General features: G+C 43.2%; 1 protein-coding gene across 1 annotated transcript in view; it reads right to left on the bottom strand.

Annotated features, from left to right (window-relative positions):
• Positions 1-12,812, bottom strand: part of CLUAP1 (clusterin associated protein 1) — a 75,871-nt gene extending 63,059 nt beyond the window's left edge. The window contains exons 1-3 of the mRNA XM_040441798.1: positions 12,721-12,812; positions 9,101-9,212; positions 6,085-6,169 (exon numbers count right to left, since the gene is read on the bottom strand). Of these exons, the coding sequence (XP_040297732.1) occupies positions 6,085-6,169; positions 9,101-9,212; positions 12,721-12,742 (219 nt within the window). The 5' untranslated portion in view covers positions 12,743-12,812. The remainder of the gene's footprint in view (positions 1-6,084; positions 6,170-9,100; positions 9,213-12,720) is intronic.
• Between the last annotated feature and the right edge of the window lie 6,796 nt (positions 12,813-19,608).

Here is a 19,608-nt window from a genome sequence, read left to right as displayed (position 1 = left end):
GCGCTCAGCAGTTAAAGGGCATCTGTCAGCAGATTTGTACCTATGACACGGGCTGACCTGTTACATGTGCACTCTCTGCAACTGCCCTGCTCTCTGCACTTTAATTGACAGGGTCAGATGTGAAAACATCATCACACCTGGCCCTGACAGTCAAAGTACAGAGGGGGCGGTAGTTGCAGAGAGAGCAGAGCCTCCAGGTGTAATGGCAATGCCCCCATTGCTCCTAGAGGTTCATTTGCATAAATTAGGCTACTTTTACACTAGCGTTTCTGCTGGATCCGGCAGGGCTCAGCAAAAACGCTTCCGTTACTGACAATACAACCATCTGCATCGGTTATGAACAGATCCGGTTGTATTATCTTTAACATACCCAAGACGGATCCGTCATGAACTCCATTGAAAGAGAATGGGGGACGGATCCTCATCCCAGGACGGAAAGAAAAGCGCAGCATGCTGCGGTTTTCTCTCCGGTATGAGAACGGAATTCATTTTGGAGCACTCCGTTCTGTTCAGTTACGTTTTGTCCCCATTGACAATGAATGGCGACAAAACGGAAGCAGTTTTTCTTTTTTCGGTATTGAGACCCTATGACGCATCTCAATACCGGAAAATAGAAACGCTAGTGTGAAAGTAGCCTTAAAACATAAAATCTCAGCAATGCGGGGCTGAGCTGCAATACCAAGCACAGCCACTATATAATGTACGGCGCTGTGCTTAGTAAGCTGCAAGAAGGCTGTGGCAGTACTGCTAGCACCTTTTCAAACTGCTAATCGTCAGAGGTGCCGGTAGTCGTAACCCTACCAATCTCATATTGATGACCTATTCTCATGATAGGCCATCAATATATAAATCCCAGGGAAACCCATTAAGTCCTTCTCTAGCTTCCAGGCATTCTCTCTGCAGTCGTCACTATGGGGCGCTCAGTGTGAACAGATTTTACAGTTTCTATGGAGTTCAATGGTAACTGTATATATACTCCAAGCTCCCCCTAGTGGTGGCTGCAGGTAGCCAGTTTTATCATGTAATGTGTGAAGTAGGAGGTTTAGAATAGTATGGGGGGAGAGATTTACCAGTTTATTTATGTCCGCTGTCTGGTGTAAACAGGTGAGAAAGAGTGCGATTCTTTTTCCTTTTTATTAAAAAATTCTTCCAGAAAAAAAACTGTTCATTTGTCAGAAATCGCACAGGGCGGGGGGGAGGTCATACTAAGTTTTGCTATGGGGCTGTACGATATCTGTGTAAGCTCCTGGTGGCAGTGCGGGTAGACAATGCGAAGGAGCTGAAGTGCTGAGGCCCCCCCTTTAGTCTTAAAGGGGTTATCCAATCCTATAAAAGCCCCACCATATGCCGGGCCCTATTGTAGTACTATAGAACTTTGGATGGGGACCCGACAGATATTTTTAAAAAATCCCTCACAACATTAATTGAGCAAGGCTATGCCTCAGGGATTATAGATAAAAAGGAAAAACTATTTCCGATTCCTTTCCATCCGGCTACTGCAATCTTTTATTTTTTACCCAAGATACATAAAAGTGTAAAAAAAAAAAAACAGGTAGACCCATTATATCAGGGATAGATTCCCTCACCACCAATCTTTCGGCCTATGTGGATTCTTTTCTCCAAAAATATGTACAATCACTACCGTCTTTTTTTGAGAGATTCCTCTCATCTGATTAACCTCTTAAAGAATATACAGTGGAAAGAGAATTCCATCTGGGTCACCCTTGACGTAACCTCCCTCTACAGCAACATCAAACATGACTTAGGCCTAATGGCAATCAAACATTTTTTGGAAGGAGACTTGACATTACCCAATACACAAAAATAATTTATTTGTAAAGGGATCGATTTTATACTTCACCACAACTATTTTACTTTTAATGAGAAATTTTATATCCAACAGAAAGGGACCGCGATGGGGACTAAATTTGCGCCTTCATACGCCAATCTCCTCATGGGTCTTTTTGAAGAATCACATAATCTTCTGCATAACCCTAAGATTAAATTTTATCGTCGTTATATTGACGACATTATTTTTATCTGGGAGGGCACTGGTATCGAACTTACAGCCTTCTTTAATGTACTCAATACTAACGACTGGGGTTTAACCTTCAGTTTGGAACATCATCCAACAGAAGCAATATTTTTAGACATCAATCTTAATTCCACTGAAAACAAAATCATGACAAAAACTTTTTTTTAAAAAGTGGATGCCAATAGTTTTTTATTTTATTTTACTAGCTGTCATTACCTGAAATGGAAGAAGAACATTCCTTTCAGCCAGATGAAACGCTTGAGAAGGAATTGTTCAGAGGATCAGACTCTTAAGACACAACGAACTAACAATCCTAAAAAATCGTTTTAAAGAGAAAGGCTATCCTAAATCCCTTATAGTAGGATCTGAGAAAAGGATATTGCAGCTAGACCAAGAAGAGTCTCTCAAACCCAAGAATGGTGATAATAGAAAGCGTACTATCAAAAGAATGGATACTCAATCTAATCTGGTTACCAGATATAATATAGAACATAAAAAGATTAGGGAGATATTAGCCAAACATTGGCCTATCCTACAGAAAGACCCTATATTAGGGAAAATCCTTCCTTCTACTCCTTCTCTAACATTCAGACGAGCCCCTACCTTAAAAAATATATTACCGCCTTCTTGCCCTAAATTGAAAGGAAAACAACGCTCAAACAAACATCTATAGAGACCTGGCGGGACTCACGGTAGCTAAGGATGACCTCCTAGGCGTCTTCAAATGCAATAGAATTAGGTGCAAATGTTGTAGGATGATTGTACACGGGAGGAAAGAAAGAAATATCCCTGATACACAGGAACCCTTTATTTTCAAACACCATTTGAGTTGCAGCACAAAAGAAGTTATTTACCTATTAGAGAGTCCCTGCCAACTCAAATATGTAGGCAGAACGACGGTCAGAGAACGCACGAACGAACACCGGTCTAATATAAAAAGGAAAGTATTGACGCACAGTGTGTCTAGACATTTTTCTGAAATACATGAAGGTAACCCACATTTCCTGAAGGTTACTCCACTTGAATGGGACCCATCCTCGTTTCAGAATCTGGCCAGAAAATGTTCTGGATTTACCGCATGAACACGCTGACAGAAAGTTTAGAGTACACAAAATATTAAACTACTACTTTCTATGATGTCCCCTCTTGTGGGTTTTCCCCCCTTTATTTATCTATATATACACTCACCTAAAGAATTATTAGTGCCCCCATACTAATACGGTGTTGGACCCCCTTTTGCCTTCAGAACGGCCTTAATTCTACGTGGCATTGATTCCACAAGGTGCTGATAGCATTCTTTAGGAATGTTGGCCCATATTGATAGGATAGCATCTTGCAGTTGATGGAGATTTGAGGGATGCACATCCAGGGCACGAAGCTCCTGTTCCACCACATCCCAAAGATGCTCTATTGGGTTGAGATCTGGTGACTGTGGGGGCCATTTTAGTCCAGTGAACTCATTGTCATGTTCAAGAAACCAATGTGAAATGATTCGAGCTTTGTGACATGGTGCATTATCCTGCTGGAAGTAGCCATCAGAGGATGGATACATGTTCTCATTCTGTTTACGCCAAATTCGGACTCTACCATTTGAATGTCTCAACAGAAATCGAGACTCATCAGACCAGGCAACATTTTTCCAGTCTTCAACAGTCCAATTTTGGTGAGCTCGTGCAAATTGTAGCCTCTTTTTCCTATTTGTAGTGGAGATGAGTGGTACCCGGTGGGGTCTTCTGCTGTTGTAGCCCATCCGCCTCAAGGTTGTGCGTGTTGTGGCTTCACAAATGCTTTGCTGCATACCTCGGTTGTAACGAGTGGTTATTTCAGTCAACGTTGCTCTTCTATCAGCTTGAATCAGTCGGCCCATTCTCCTCTGACCTCTAGCATCCACAAGACATTTTTGCCCACAGGACGGCCGCATACTGGATGTTTTTCCCTTTTCACACCATTCTTTGTAAACCCTAGAAATGGTTGTGCGTGAAAATCCCAGTAACTGAGCAGATTGTGAAATACTCAGACCGGCCCGTCTGGCACCAACAACCATGCCACGCTCAAATCACCTTTCTTTCCCATTCTGACATTCAGTTTGGAGTTCAGGAGATTGTCTTGACCAGGAGCACCCCCCTAAATGCATTGAAGCAACTGCCATGTGATTGGTTGACTAGATAATTGCATTAATGAGAAATGGAACAGGTGTTCCTAATAATTCTTTAGGTGAGTGTGTATGTGTAAGAACATTTTTTATTTTTTTTTGTTATATTTATTCCTATTACTATCAATATTTTTATACTACTGAATATATATTTTTTATATTCTTTATATACGTATATTATATATATATATATATATATATATATATATATATTCTCCTTAAATATATATTAGAGTGCTTTGGTATCCATTTTTTATCTAAAGTGCACTTGTATGATTTTTTTATTTATTATTATTTTTTCCACAATGTTTATTAACCCATTAGTCTTATTACTCTCATACTGACGTGTATACTTGATTTTAGTTACATGTTTAAAAAATAGCTTTACAGTTATTTCTAGTTCTTATGCACTGAATTATCATTTCTTTCCATCCAATATTGAGACTTCGGCTCGGTGCGGCTTTCTGAAGTATAGAAGCATCCAAGCCTCTCTTTCATTTGCGCTCCATTGACAGGAACTTCCAGCTTACCCCGCTCCTCCTGATATCTGCGGCTCATATGCCAGAAACCCGGACATAGCCTGAGGTGGAACGCACTTCCGGCTTATGCGTTCCACATACCGGTACTACAGTCTCCGCCTGCCCGCGGCCCGATTGGTAACATTCTCCTGTTCCCCCAATATTTTCTAACAGGGCCGACATTTGTACCATCCATTATGTATTATACATTCTGTGCATACAATCATTTGTTGGTTTTGTTATCTCTTTTATTCTGTTACTGACGTCACTTCCGGGACCGGAAGCGACAGTGACGATTTGTCTGGCGCCAAAAACGCCTTTTGTTTGAATGAGTGCCATATGCTATATTTAGATGTGTGTTTCATAAAATACTCTGTATATGTTCAATACCTTCACTGCTCCTGAGGAAGGGGTCTGTTATTCCCCGAAACGCGTTGAGCTTACCTGACTGATTTATTAAAGGAATATACCAGAAGTACAAAGTGTTGGACTGCCGTATCTTCCAGCAATTCTACAAGAGAGCCAGGCGAGGGAGGTGGTTGTTTTGGGTGTCTTGTGCTTTATCCCATCACACCCCTCCCTGGTGAAGTGAGTGTGGTGTATATCACCTTTTTATACTTTTTAGCGTTTCCCCATATGATACTATTTACCAGATGTTAGATGGTCTAATCATATGGATACTGATTATTAACGGTTCTCCTTTTATTGGGTAGGGGTATTCACTTACTCCCAGTCCGTATTAATAAATAAAAAAATAAATAAAAAAAATACCTTATTGTATGCATCTTTCACGTATTTTATATCCCCTTATATATATATTTTATACTATGTGCATATCTCTTATATACATATTTTGGTAGCAGCTAGGCGCCACTTGGTGATCTTTTTCCCTTTTCCTACACTGTATTGCCACTATATAGCACTTCTGCCCTGCTCTCTCTTAGTTTCCTACCTGTCATTTTTATCTGCACCCAGGATATTTTTCTATCTGTCATACATTTCCCTCTACCTTGGCCTGAACCCCTGGCGCCCTGCGTATCCTATATCTCCATTCATAGGAGTACAGGATTTACCCTCTCTTTTTCTTTCCTAACCTACCTTCTATATTCATGACATTATATAAGCACAGATAACTTATAGTGACCTGAACACACATGTTCAAAGCTTGTAAAGTACCGTAGAGCAATGTGGTTCAACATCTCGGGGTCATGACGAAAGTCACTGATGTGTACATGAGGGAGGAACACGTACACAGGGTGCTATCTGACGTGCATCAGTTTTACAATGTAGAAAAGTCATATAAATAAGGCTTATCTAGGAGACAGGGGGCACAAATTAAAATCTATTACAATCAGACCAGAGAGGGACAATAACCTTACCATGGACTGTGCGACCGCCTTAATGAAGAAAACCCTGTCCTGCTCCGTGTCCACATCCACAGGTAAGGTCATGTTAGGCTCATACCTGGATAGGAGACAATATAAGCAAAGTGATAGAAATGGCAACACAACGTAGTTTAACTACATACAGTATCCACATCTAGCTCTGAGTAGCTTTATAAATGCCTCATATTACTTATCCTGTACTGATCCTGAGTTACATCCTGTATTATACTCCAGAGCTGCACTCACTATTCTGCTGGTGCAGTCACTGTGTACATACATTACTTATCCTGTACTGATCCTGAGTTACATCCTGTATTATACTTCAGAGCTGCACTCACTATTCTGCTGGTGCAGTCACTGTGTACATACATTACTTATCCTGTACTGATGCAGAGTTACAACCTTGCAGAGCAGTCACGTGCACTGTTTTATCACAAGTGTGGGGTGGACCTTACTATATCGAGTACCATTACAAAGTCCAGCAATTATGTCCTGTACTGATCCTGAGCTACCTTCTGCATCGTATTTCAGAGCTGCACTCACTATTCTGCTGGTGCAGTCACTGTGTACATACATTACTTATCCTGTACTGATCCTGAGTTACATCCTGTATTATACTCCAGAGCTGCACTCACTATTCTGCTGGTGCAGTCACTGTGTACATACATTACTTATCCTGTACTGATCCTGAGTTACATCCTGTATTATACTCCAGAGCTGTACTCACTATTCTGCTGGTGGAGTCACTGTGTACATACATTACTTATCCTGTACTGATCCTGAGTTACATCCTGTATTATACTCCAGAGCTGTACTCACTATTCTGCTGGTGCAGTCACTGTGTACATACATTACTTATCCTGTACTGATCCTGGGTTACATCCTGTATTATACTCCAGAGCTGCACTCACTATTCTGCTGGTGCAGTCACTGTGTACATAAATTACTTATGCTGTACTGATCCCAATAGGATATATTCCCAAATGCAAATAAGCTGTGCAGCCTGGGAGATTTTATTTCCAAAGGCTGCAGTATAGAGAGTGCAGCTCCGGAATCTCAGCATTGTGCTGTAGGAGCACGATATACTAACTGGTGGCCATTTCCGCCACGACAAGTGGAAAGAGGCTATGAAACTGCATTTATGAATAAGCAGATTCTTATCGCATCTGAAAAGCAGAACATTTAACCCAATGACAGTTTCAATAACTCCGGCGACATAAATCAGAAGTAAGAAGAGGGAAGTGATTGACGCCTTTTCAGTTTCTAACAAGAAGCCTAAAAGTGAATAATTACAGATCCATTTATAGGAAACCTCATTAACGCCTTAGCTGGAGATCGTCCTGACGTGACTGCTCCCCCTTCTTTAACGGCGACTCAGCGCCCATCCAACTGCACACGTCTGACAGTCTGGTTGCTAGGGACGCACTGCCTAACAACCGTGCACACGACATATGGATGCAGAAAGCAGACGGATGTCTTCAATTGTCCTACTCTCGGCTGTACAATGCAAAGCATTAAAGTTAACAGGGCCGCACAAAATGCGGACGCAATACTGCCGGTATCCGTATTTTGTGGATCTGTGATTTGCAGACTGCAAAATCCATACGTACATCCATAGCAACCAGCTTGTCTCAAGTCCCACGTCTCAAGGCTAAATTGTGAAATAACTAAAGGAAAACCAGGAAAAAAAAAAAAAGTTACCAACATTTGTGTTGGTCAATTTGGGGCATTTAATCCCTTCCCGCAGGACACGTCCAAGACCTAATCCAGAACACCTACTGTATATTCCTGCGTATAAGACTACTTTTTAACACATGAAAATCTTCTCAAAAGTCGGGGGTCGTCTTATACGCCGGGTATGGCGGGCGCTGCAGTGCCGGGACGCCCGAATTATCAACAGAGAGAGCCCGGGCTATTGCCTTGTATCCCCAGCAGCTGAGAGCTGCGATGTAACCCACGGCATATGCCCCCCCGTACCTTGTATACCGCCCCCTGCTCTGTACCTTGTATGCCTCCCCCCTGCTCTGTACCTTGTATGCCTCCCCCCTGCTCTGTACCTTGTATGCTCCTTGTACCGCCATCCTCCCGGCCGCTCGCATCTCGCTCCTACGCATGTGCGAGATTTCATGCGGCGAGCGTGGATACACGGGATCCTCGCGGCCGCTCGCATCTCGCTCCTGCGCATGTGCGAGATCTCCGTGCGGCATATCTAAGTGCGGCGCAAATGTGCATATGTGAATGTGAATATGAAGAATAACATAACAAAAACATGTTCAGGGTATAGGTGGCACATGTTTAGGGTCTGGGAGGCAGGGAGGGAGGACAAGGAAGGTGGTGGGATGCAGGGATGGTGGTGATACCATGGGATGGCGGTGGTACCTAGGGATGGTGGTGGGATGCAGGGATGGTGGTGATACCATGGGATGGCGGTGGTACCTAGGGATGGTGGTGGGATGCAGGGATGGCAGTGGTATCTAGGGATGGTGGTGGGATGCAGGGATGGCAGTGGTACCCAGGGATGGTGGTGGGATGCAGGGATGGCAGTGGTACCCAGGGATGGTGGTGGGATTCAGGGATGGCAGAGGTACCCATGAAATAATGATTTTTAGCTCAAAATGAGTAAAATGTGATAATAAAAAATATAGGGGTGTACATAGTTTTTAAATATCTGATCGTCGGGGTGTGACAACCTGAACCCCCCAACAATCAGATGCTCTTCAGTGGCTCTGGAAGTCAAAGGCAAACTACAGCGCCATCCACTGTATAGTGGGGGGAGCTGGTTACTGCAGCGCTGCTCCCACTGAAGTGAATAGTAACCAGACCCATCCACTACACAATGGACAGGGCGGTGTAGTTCCAGCAAGACTGCGGCTGATTGGGAGGAGTTGCAGGGTGTCAGACCCCCACCAATCTGATACCAATGGCCTATCAATATAAAAATCCTGGAATACCCCTTCAAGGCTGAACTGTGATTGGCTGCTATGTTAAAAAAAAAAAATTGATTCTGTACCTTTTCACCAACCAAATAAGAACTTCGGAGACCAGAGGAAAGTTGGGGCTGCGAAAATTCTCCATGGAGATGAGGCGAGGGTAGCCAAGCGCCCGCATCATTTCTGTGAAATCTGAGGAAAGAGGAGACAACGCATAGATTACATGCACGCTTGTACATGTTTCAATAAACTTTATTTACAACGCACTGGAGAACAATACAGAATGCAGAACCCCTTGAGGCCCCTCTTATCAGAACAGGTGGAGTCATGAGTGGAGTGATCTCAAACTAGAGCAGGGCATTGGAGGGTAATCATTTATCCCCCTGGCCCTGAAAACCCATCAGCAGAATACAGGCTGCCGCTTACAGCAGCAGAGTCTGATTCCATCATCACTGCCCGGCTCTCACTCCTTCTCGGATGGCGAGCGCCATAATATGAGAGGGAGGAGTTCATTAATGTAAACCGCAGAACCTTCTCTCCATGTGGAAAATACGTAAAGTGCTTTTCCTCCACTGCACCGGCGAGCCTCCGATGTGCGGTAAATCAGCCATAATTATCACCCTGAAGAATTATATATACACCTAACTTCCTCCGTTCAAGGACTCCAATAATAACGTGCAAGGCGTTAACCCCCCTCCCCTCCACTATAAAAATCATAATCCCAAAGGGTGCTGTCATGGGGGCCCGCGGCCATCTCATACACTACAGCTGTGGAGGAATTACTGAAGGGTGCTTCCTTGGCATCCTGCAGCCATGTCACACACTACAGCTATGGAGATTATTAAAGGGTGCTGTCATGAGGGTCCACAGCCATGTCATAAACCACAGCTGTGGAGGAGATTATTGAAGGGCGATAACATGGGATCCTGTAGCAATGTCATACACTTCAGCTGGGGAGGAATTACTGAAGGGTGCTGTCATGGGGGCCCGCAGTCATGTCATAAACTACAGCTGTGGAAGCGATTATTGAAGGGTGCCATCATAGGGGTCTGCAGCCATGTCATACACTACACCCGTGAAGGAGATTATTGAAGGGCGATGTCATGAGGGCCCACAGCTATGTCATAAACTACAGCTGTGGAGGAGATTATTGAAGGGCGATATCATGGGAGCCTGTAGCAATGTCATACAATACAGCTGTAGAGGAAATGACTGAAGTGCGATGTCATGGATGCCTGCAGCTATATCATACACTACAGCTGTGGAGATGATAGAAGGGCGGTGTCATGGAGGCCTGCAGCTATATCATACACTACAGCTGTGGAGATGATAGAAGGGCGGTGTCATGGAGGCCTGCAGCCATATCATACACTATAGCTGTGGAGATAATTAAAGGGCGATGTCATGGGGGCCTGCAGCCATATCATACACTATAGCTGTGGAGATGATAGAAGAGATTATTGAAGGGCGATGTCATGGGGGCGCGCAGCCATATCATATACTACAGATGTGGAGTTGATTGAAGGGAAATGTCATGGGGGCCTGCAGCCATATCATATACTACAGCTGAGGAGGAGATTATTGAAGGGCAATGTCAAGAAGGCCTGCAGCCATGTCATATACTACAGCTGAGGAGGAGATTATTGAAGGGCAATGTCATGGGGCCCTGCAGCCATCATCTACTACAGCTGTGGAGGAAATTATTGAGGGGCGAAGTCATGGGGGCCTGCAGCCACATCATACACTACAGCCATCAAGGAGATTATAAGGATATGCTTCTGATGCTATTATGATCATTCATTATACCACACTGTGTTTTCTATTGCCTTTTTTTTGGCTTGTAAAAAACCGCTGTGCACATATCTAATGTGGCATTTTCTAGTCACTCAACATTTTTTTCAGACCTTTTTTCCCCCATCATGTACACCGCCGAGGCCAGTGAATGACCGCGGTGGTCCACATGACAACTGACTGGACGTCACAGTTCCGGACCACAGGGGACTAGCAGCAGGTATAGGCCCCTCAGCCCTGGAACATGCTGCTTGGAAGAAGTGGGTAACTTTTTCTTTATTGATCTAGCTCTTAAAAGGGGATGTCCACAATTTTTAAATACCAGCCCCTTGCCAATGAACCAGCTCCACTGGTCCCGGGGCGCTGTCCTCACTGCACTCCAATCCCTGCAAGTAAACTTTCTGCACGGACGGGGTCCCCAAGCGGCACATGTGATTCCCCTCCATGCCCGAAGTGCAGTGATGACAGTGATGGAGCTGGAAGCGAGCGCTGGAGAGCAGGTAAGTACGCTTCTCCTGCGTCCTAAACTCTCATTGTAGTATATCAGGAAGACAGGCATACGTCGCCCATAGGGTCCATAATGCATACTGTACCTTTGCAGTGGGTATGCCGACACCTACCTACCTGGGGACACCCTTCAGGTGAATGTAGCCCCATGAAAATATATATTACATATAGAGGCCAGAGGCGAGTTTTTTTTCCAAGGATGCGCCCATTTTTGAGGGGAACTTAAAGGGGTTGTCTCACTTCAGCAGATGGCATTTATTGTGTAGACAATAATAATACAAGGCACTTACTAATGTATTGTGATTGTCCATATTGCCTCCTTTGCTGGCTGGATTCATTTTTCCATCACATTATACACTGCTCGTTTCCAGGGGTCACAACCACCCTGCAATCCCGCAGTGGTGGTTGGGCTTGCACACTATAGGAAAACCGTCTCTCTGGTGGTTGGGACCGTGGGAGTGCACATAGGTCGGTGCTTTTTCCTATAATGTGCAAGCACGACCACCGCTGCTGGATTGCAGGGTGGTCGTGACCCCTGGAAACGAGCAGTGTGTAATGCGATGGAAAAATGAATCCAGCCAGCAAAGGAGGCAATATGGAGAATCACAATACATTAGTAAGTGCCTTGTATTAACTTTCTCTACATGATAAGTGTCATTTGCTGAAGTGAGACAAACCCTTTAAGCCGGGCACTTTTTTTAGGAGAACATCTGGGCCGTCCACCGACTGTGGCACCGGATGGAGGCACATATAGGGAATGTTACAAGGACACTGGAGACAGCCACTTATGGGGCATTTTACAAAAGTCTGAGGTGGGCAATTTAACAGGTCATCTAAGGAAGCCATTTTTGGGGGGCACAGGCGGCACCAGGGACTATTTTAGGACAATTAAAGGGCACTGTTGGTAGGTTCTGTGGCTTACTATCAGGAACATGGAGGACAAGGACGACGCTAATGTGACGAAACCTGTGCTGCATAAGGCGCTCCTGGTAATGCATGGCTGCCAAGAGTGAGACTGATATATTGGAGGATATGTTTTATATAGGGGAAGCAACTTAAGGCACCCTAGCTGTTGATAAACTACAACTCCCAGCATAAACACTAGAAGGTGTGCATGCTGGGGGTCGGAGTTTCACAGCATAAAAAAAAAACTACCAGTCACAACATAGGAGTCATATCAGGCAAATAGTTCGGGCCCCTATCAACCAATCAGATTGCGGCTTTCATCGAGCAAAGCAGAGAGCAGGGATCTGATTGGTGGCCTCTCAAACAAGAAACATCATCAGAGCGCTCTCCTGTAACGTCATCCACCCTCAGCGCTATATCTGAGGCGCCCAGGATGGGGTGAATTATAGCTATAGAGAGAGGCTAGGAAGAAAAGAGGATAAGACGCAGCTCTTACTCCTTAGATCCCGGTAAGACATGGTGCCGTGTCCCGCTCCACGATAAGATGACTGCAGCGACTAGGCCGTTACCAGGTGGAGGCGTTTCGCTGCCATGACAACTAATGTGGGTACGGATGCTCCCTCAGACCAGAAAGCAGCGGCGCGAAGGCTTGAGCATGCGCATTGTATATATATAGTGTTATTTTTTTTATTTCTTCATGGTAGTGAAGTTTGGTCGCTTGCAGGCGGGGATGCAGGAACTGAGTGTGAAGCCAAAACTTCTGCAGTACCCCGATAACAATGCCGGCAACAGTTCCTAATAAAATGAGGCTTGCTGTGTGCATCCTGTCTATATGGTTATTTTTCTGCGTTATCCCTGTACTGTGACATCACTTTATTTATTAATTCTGTACTGTGACATCACTGTTTATTATCTCTGTACTGTGACATCACTATGTTTATTACCCCTGTACTGTGACATCACTTTATTTATTAATTCTGTACTGTGACATCACAGTGTACATTATCCCTGTACTGTGACATCACTGTGTTTATTAATTCTGTACTGTGACATCACTGTGTTTATTATCCTGTACTGTGACATCACTGTGCTTATTACCCCTGTACTGTGACATCACTGTGTTTATTACCCCTGTACTGTGACATCACTGTGTTTATTATCTCTGTACTGTGACATCACTGTGTTTATTACCCCTGTACTGTGACATCACTGTGTTTATTATCCCTGTACTGTGACATCACTGTGTTTATTACCCCTGTACTGTGACATCACTGTGTTTATTACCCCTGTACTGTGAGATCACTGTGTTTATTATCTCTGTACTGTGACATCACTTTATTTATTATATCTGTACTGTGACATCACTGTGTTTATTATCTCTGTACTGTGACATCACTTTATTTATTATATCTGTACTGTGACATCACTGTGTTTGTTATCCATGTACTGTGACATCACTTTATTTATTATCCATGTACTGTGACATCACTGTGTTTATTATCTCTGTACTGTGACATCACTTTATTTATTATCCCTGTACTGTGACATCACTGTGTTTATTATCCCTGTACTGTGACATCACTGTGTTTATTATCCTGTACTGTGACATCACTGTGTTTATTATCCCTGTACTGTGACATCACTGTGTTTATTATCCCTGTACTGTGACATCACTGTGTTTATTATCCCTGTACTGTGACATCACTGTGTTTATTATCCCTGTACTGTGACATCACTGTGTTTATTACCCCTGTACTGTGACATCACTGTGTTTAATATCTCTGTGCTGTGACATCACTGTGTTTATTACCCCTGTACTGTGACATCACTGTGTTTAATATCTCTGTACTGTGACATCACTTTATTTATTATCCCTGTACTGTGACATCACTGTGTTTATTATCCTGTACTGTGACATCACTGTGTTTATTATCCCTGTACTGTGACATCACTGTGTTTATTATCTCTGTACTGTGACATCACTTTATTTATTATCCCTGTACTGTGACATCACTGTGTTTATTATCCTGTACTGTGACATCACTGTGTTTATTATCCCTGTACTGTGACATCACTGTGTTTATTATCCCTGTACTGTGACATCACTGTGTTTATTATCCCTGTACTGTGACATCACTGTGTTTATTATCACTGTACTGTGACATCACTGTCTGTATTATCCCTGTACTGTGACATCACTGTGTTTATTATCCCTGTACTGTGACATCACTGTGTTTATTATCCTGTACTGTGACATCACTGTGTTTATTATCACTGTGTTTATTATCCCTGCACTGTGACATCACTGTTTATTACCCCTGCACTGTGACATCACTGTTTATTACCCCTGTACTGTGACATCACTGTTTATTACCCCTGTACTGTGACATCACTGTGTTTATTATCCCTGTACTGTGACATCACTGTGTTTATTATCCCTGCACTGTGACATCACTGTGTTTATTATCCCTGTACTGTGACATCACTGTGTTTATTATCTCTGTACTGTGACATCACTTTATTTATTATCCCTGTACTGTGACATCACTGTGTTTATTATCCTGTACTGTGACATCACTGTGTTTATTATCCCTGTACTGTGACATCACTGTGTTTATTATCCCTGTAATGTGACATTACTGTATTTATTATCACTGTACTGTGATATCACTGTGTTTATTATCCCTGTACTGTGACATCACTGTGTTTATTATCCCTGTACTGTGACATCACTGTGTTTATTATCCCTGTACTGTGACATCACTGTGTTTATTATCTCTGTACTGTGACATCACTTTATTTATTATCCCTGTACTGTGACATCACTGTGTTTATTATCCTGTACTGTGACATCACTGTGTTTATTATCCCTGTACTGTGACATCACTGTGTTTATTATCCCTGTACTGTGACATCACTATGTTTATTATCCCTGTACTGTGACATCACTATGTTTATTATCCCTGTACTGTGACATCACTGTGTTTATTATCCCTGTACTGTGACATCACTGTGTTTATTATCCCTGTACTGTGACATCACTGTGTTTATTATCCCTGTACTGTGACATCACTGTGTTTATTATCCCTGTACTGTGACATCACTGTGTTTATTATCCTGTACTGTGACATCACTGTGTTTATTATCCCTGTACTGTGACATCACTGTGTTTATTATCCCTGTACTGTGACATCACTGTGTTTATTATCCCTGTACTGTGACATCACTGTTTATTATCCTGTACTGTGACATCACTGTGTTTATTATCACTGTGTTTATTATCCCTGCACTGTGACATCACTGTTTATTACCCCTGTACTGTGACATCACTGTTTATTACCCCTGTACTGTGACATCACTGTTTATTACCCCTGTACTGTGACATCACTGTGTTTATTATCCCTGTACTGTGACATCACTGTGTTTATTATCCCTGCACTGTGACATCACTGTTTATTACCCCTGTACTGTGACATCACTGTTTATTATCCCTGTACTGTGACATCACTGTGTTTATTATTCCTGTACTGTGACATCACTGTGTTTATTATCCCTGTACTGTGACATCACTGTGTTTATTATCCCTGTACTGTGACATCACTGTGTTTATTATCCCTGTACTGTGACATCACTGTGTTTATTATCCCTGCACTGTGACATCACTGTGTTTATTATCTCTGTACTGTGACATCACTGTGTTTATTATCCCTGTACTGTGACATCACTGTGTTTATTATCCTTGTACTGTGACATCACTGTTTATTACCCCTGTACTGTGACATCACTGTTTATTATCCCTGTACGGTCTGTCACCTTCATCCCAGACATCACAAGGAATCAGAAGGAGATCACATAAGTACAATTAGCCCTCGTGTGACCTATGAGCCCCATGTATGGCTTGTAGATCAGGTTGTAAATGCAACTGCTGCGACTCCTATAGTTACACCGCTGTGTACCGGCCCGGCAGAAGCCAAAAGGAAACTCTTTTGGCCTCCGTTAGGCAAATGAAGCCCTGGGTATGTGCCAGGCATATAGTCAAGTGTAGGGCCACAATGAGATGTAATCTGGCCCTTTGAGTGCATACCTACCAACCTTCTAGTTGGTACATATAAGTCCGCTCCCCAAATGTACCTAAGAACGCCCACTTATGGGCAGAATTTACATAAACCCTCACCCATTTTCAGCCATGGACAGCCCAAATTTTCCAGAACGGTCTCTGAACATTAAGGACACTCCCTGCAAATTTTGGACTGTTGGCCACTATGAGAATGAAGAACTACTGGCTACATGTAATTCTACGTCTCCCCTGTAGTGGCCGCTGGAGGACACAGGAGGTTGATGAGATCGCCTAACCTTGCGATCTGAGAGGTGTAATAACGCCCCCCCCCATCGCCACATGTTCACCTTAGGGGGTCTCGTCCTTCAGACAGAACGCATCCGCTGTGATCAGACATCAGGGGCGCTGCGCTCACAGTCAATAAAGGTGTTTTGTTGAAGGAGGTTATCACCAAGGCCAAAATATAAGAGGTAATAAACATATTCCATTCACAGTTTGCGAGAGAAACTTCTAAATGATTTATTCTTTGAGAGTCAAGGCTACAGAAGCGAAGTGACACAGTCTGCGCCGCCTGCGCCACGAGAAAGAAGAGGTCTCCATACACAGCTGTAAAGTCCTTAACAGGTCCTGTTACTCGGCATAAAGAATAACCTTCTAAAGACTTTTCACCACTTACTGTATTATTTATCAGGCTTCAGAGCTGGAATTTCTCAGCCCGCGCTGGTGATTGGCATTATAGGAAGTGTGGCCTTCACACCATGCGTTGTACAGTCTTGTAGAAAAAAAAAACTTTCCCAATGCATTAGGGTCCATTCACACGTCCGTTTTTTCTTTCCTGATCTGTTCCGTTTTTTGCTGAACAGATCTGGACCAGATCTGGACCATTCATTTTCAATGGGTCCTGAAAAAAAACGGACAGCTCAATGTCTGATTTTTTTTCAGGACCCATTGAAAATGAATGGGTCCAGATCTGGTCCAGATCTGTTCAGCAAAAAACGGAACAGATCAGGAAAGAAACAACGGACGTGTGAATGGACCCTTAAAGGAACTTAGCTAAGGCTACTTTCACACTAGTGTTGTTTAAATCCGGCGTTCAATTCCGTCGCCGGAACAACTTGTGAAAACGGATTACATTTGAATCCTGATCAGGATTTTGATCACAATGAAAAAATGCATTGGAAAAAACGGATCCGCCATTTACGGACTTTAACTTTTTTTTCACATTTTTCGGGTTTAACATGCAAAAGCCGAATTCGGTTTGACTGAACACACGGCGCCAGATCCGGCGTTAATGCAAGTCAATGGGAAAAAGACCGGATCCGGCGTTCAGTCAAAGTGTTCAGGATTTTTGGCCGGAGGTAAAAATACAACATGCTACGGTTTTCTGAAAAGCCTGATCAGTCAAAAAGATTGAACTGGATGCATCCTGAACGGATTACTCTCCATCCAGAATGCATGGGGATAAAACGGATCAGTTCTTTTCCGGATTTGAGCCCCTAGGACGGAACTCAGCGCCGGAAAAGAAAAACGCTAGTGTGAAAGTACCCTAAGCTGTTAGGGGTAGAGTAATGAGTGCAGCTCCGGAGTATAATACAGGTTGTAACTCAGGATAAGTAATGTACAGTCATGTGAAAAAATTAGGACACCCTTTGAAAGCATGTGGTTTTTTGTAACATTTTTAATAAATGGTTATTTCATCTCCGTTTCAACAATACAGAGAGATTAAAGTAATCCGACTAAACAAAGAAAACTGAAGAAAAGTCTTTTCAAGATCTTCTGTAAATGTCATTCTACAAAAATGCCAATTCTAACTGAGGAAAAAGATAGGACACCCTTGCCCCTAATAGCGAGTGTTACCTCCTTTGGCTGAAATAACTGCAGTGAGACGGTTCTTGTAGCCATCTACCAGTCTTCGACATCGGTCTGAGGAAATTTTACCCCACTCCTCAATGCAGAACTTTTTCAGCTGTGAGATGTTTGAGGGGTTTCTTGCACGTACAGCCCTTTTCAAGTCACCCCACAGCATCTCAATGGGATTCAAATCTGGACTTTGACTTGGCCATTCCAGGACTCTCCATTTCTTCTTTTTCAGCCAATCTTTGGTTGATTTACTAGTATGTTTTGGGTCATTGTCATGTTGCATGGTCCAGTTCCGCTTCAGCTTTAATTTTCTAACTGATGGTCTCACATGTTCTTCAAGCACCTTCTGATACACAGTAGAATTCATCGTGGATTCTATGATGGTGAGCTGACCAGGTCCTGCTGCAGCAAAGCAGCCCCAAACCATGACACTTCCACCTCCATGCTTCACAGTTGGTATGAGGTTCTTTTCTTGGAATGCTGTGTTTGGTTTACGCCAAACATGTCCTCTGCTGTTGTGTCCAAATAATTCAATTTTGGACTCATCTGTCCAAAGAACATTATTCCAGAAGTCCTGGTCTTTGTCAACCTTATCTCTGGCAAATGTCAGTCTGGCCTCGATGTTTCTCTTGGAAAGCAAAGGTTTCCTCCTTGCACACCTCCCATGCAAGTTAAACTTGTACAGTCTCTTTCTGATTGTAGAGGCATGTACTTCTACATCAACAGTAGCCAGAGCCTGCTGTAGTTCTCGAGATGACACTTTAGGGTTTTTGGAGACCTCTTTTAGCATCTTGCGGTCTGCTCTTGGGGTGAACTTGCTGGGGCGACCAGTCCTGGGCATGTTGGCAGTTGTTTTGAAAGCCCTCCACTTGTAGACTATCTTCCGGACAGTGGAATGGCTGATTTCAAAATCTTTTGAGATCTTTTTAAATCCCTTCCCAGACTCATAGGCTGCTACAATCTTTTTTCTGAAGTCCTCTGACAGCTCTTTTGCTCTCACCATGGTGCTCACTCTCACTTCAACAGTCAGGAGCACACCAAACTAAATGTCTGAGGTTTAAATAGGGCAAGCCTCATTCAACATGCAGAGTAACGATCTACTAATTATGTGCACCTGGTGTGATATACCTGTGTGAGATCTGAGCCAATTTAAGAGGGAATACATGTGAGGGTGTCCTATCTTTTTCCTCAGTTAGAATAGGCATTTTTGTAGAATGACATTTACAGAAGATCTTGAAAAGACTTTTCTTCAGTTTTCTTTGTTTAGTTGGATTACTTTAATCTCTCTGTATTGTTGAAACGGAGATGAAATAACCATTTATTAAAAATGTTACAAAAAACCACATGCTTTCAAAGGGTGTCCTAATTTTTTCACATGACTGTATGTACACAGTGACTGCACCAGCAGAATAGTGAGTGCAGCTCCGGAGTATAATATAGGATGTAACGCAGGATCAGTACAGGATA

The sequence above is a fragment of the Bufo bufo genome, chromosome 7 (genome assembly GCF_905171765.1).
Source record: "Bufo bufo chromosome 7, aBufBuf1.1, whole genome shotgun sequence".
Taxonomy (NCBI): domain Eukaryota; kingdom Metazoa; phylum Chordata; class Amphibia; order Anura; family Bufonidae; genus Bufo; species Bufo bufo.
This window is presented reverse-complemented; position numbering and strand designations above follow the sequence as displayed.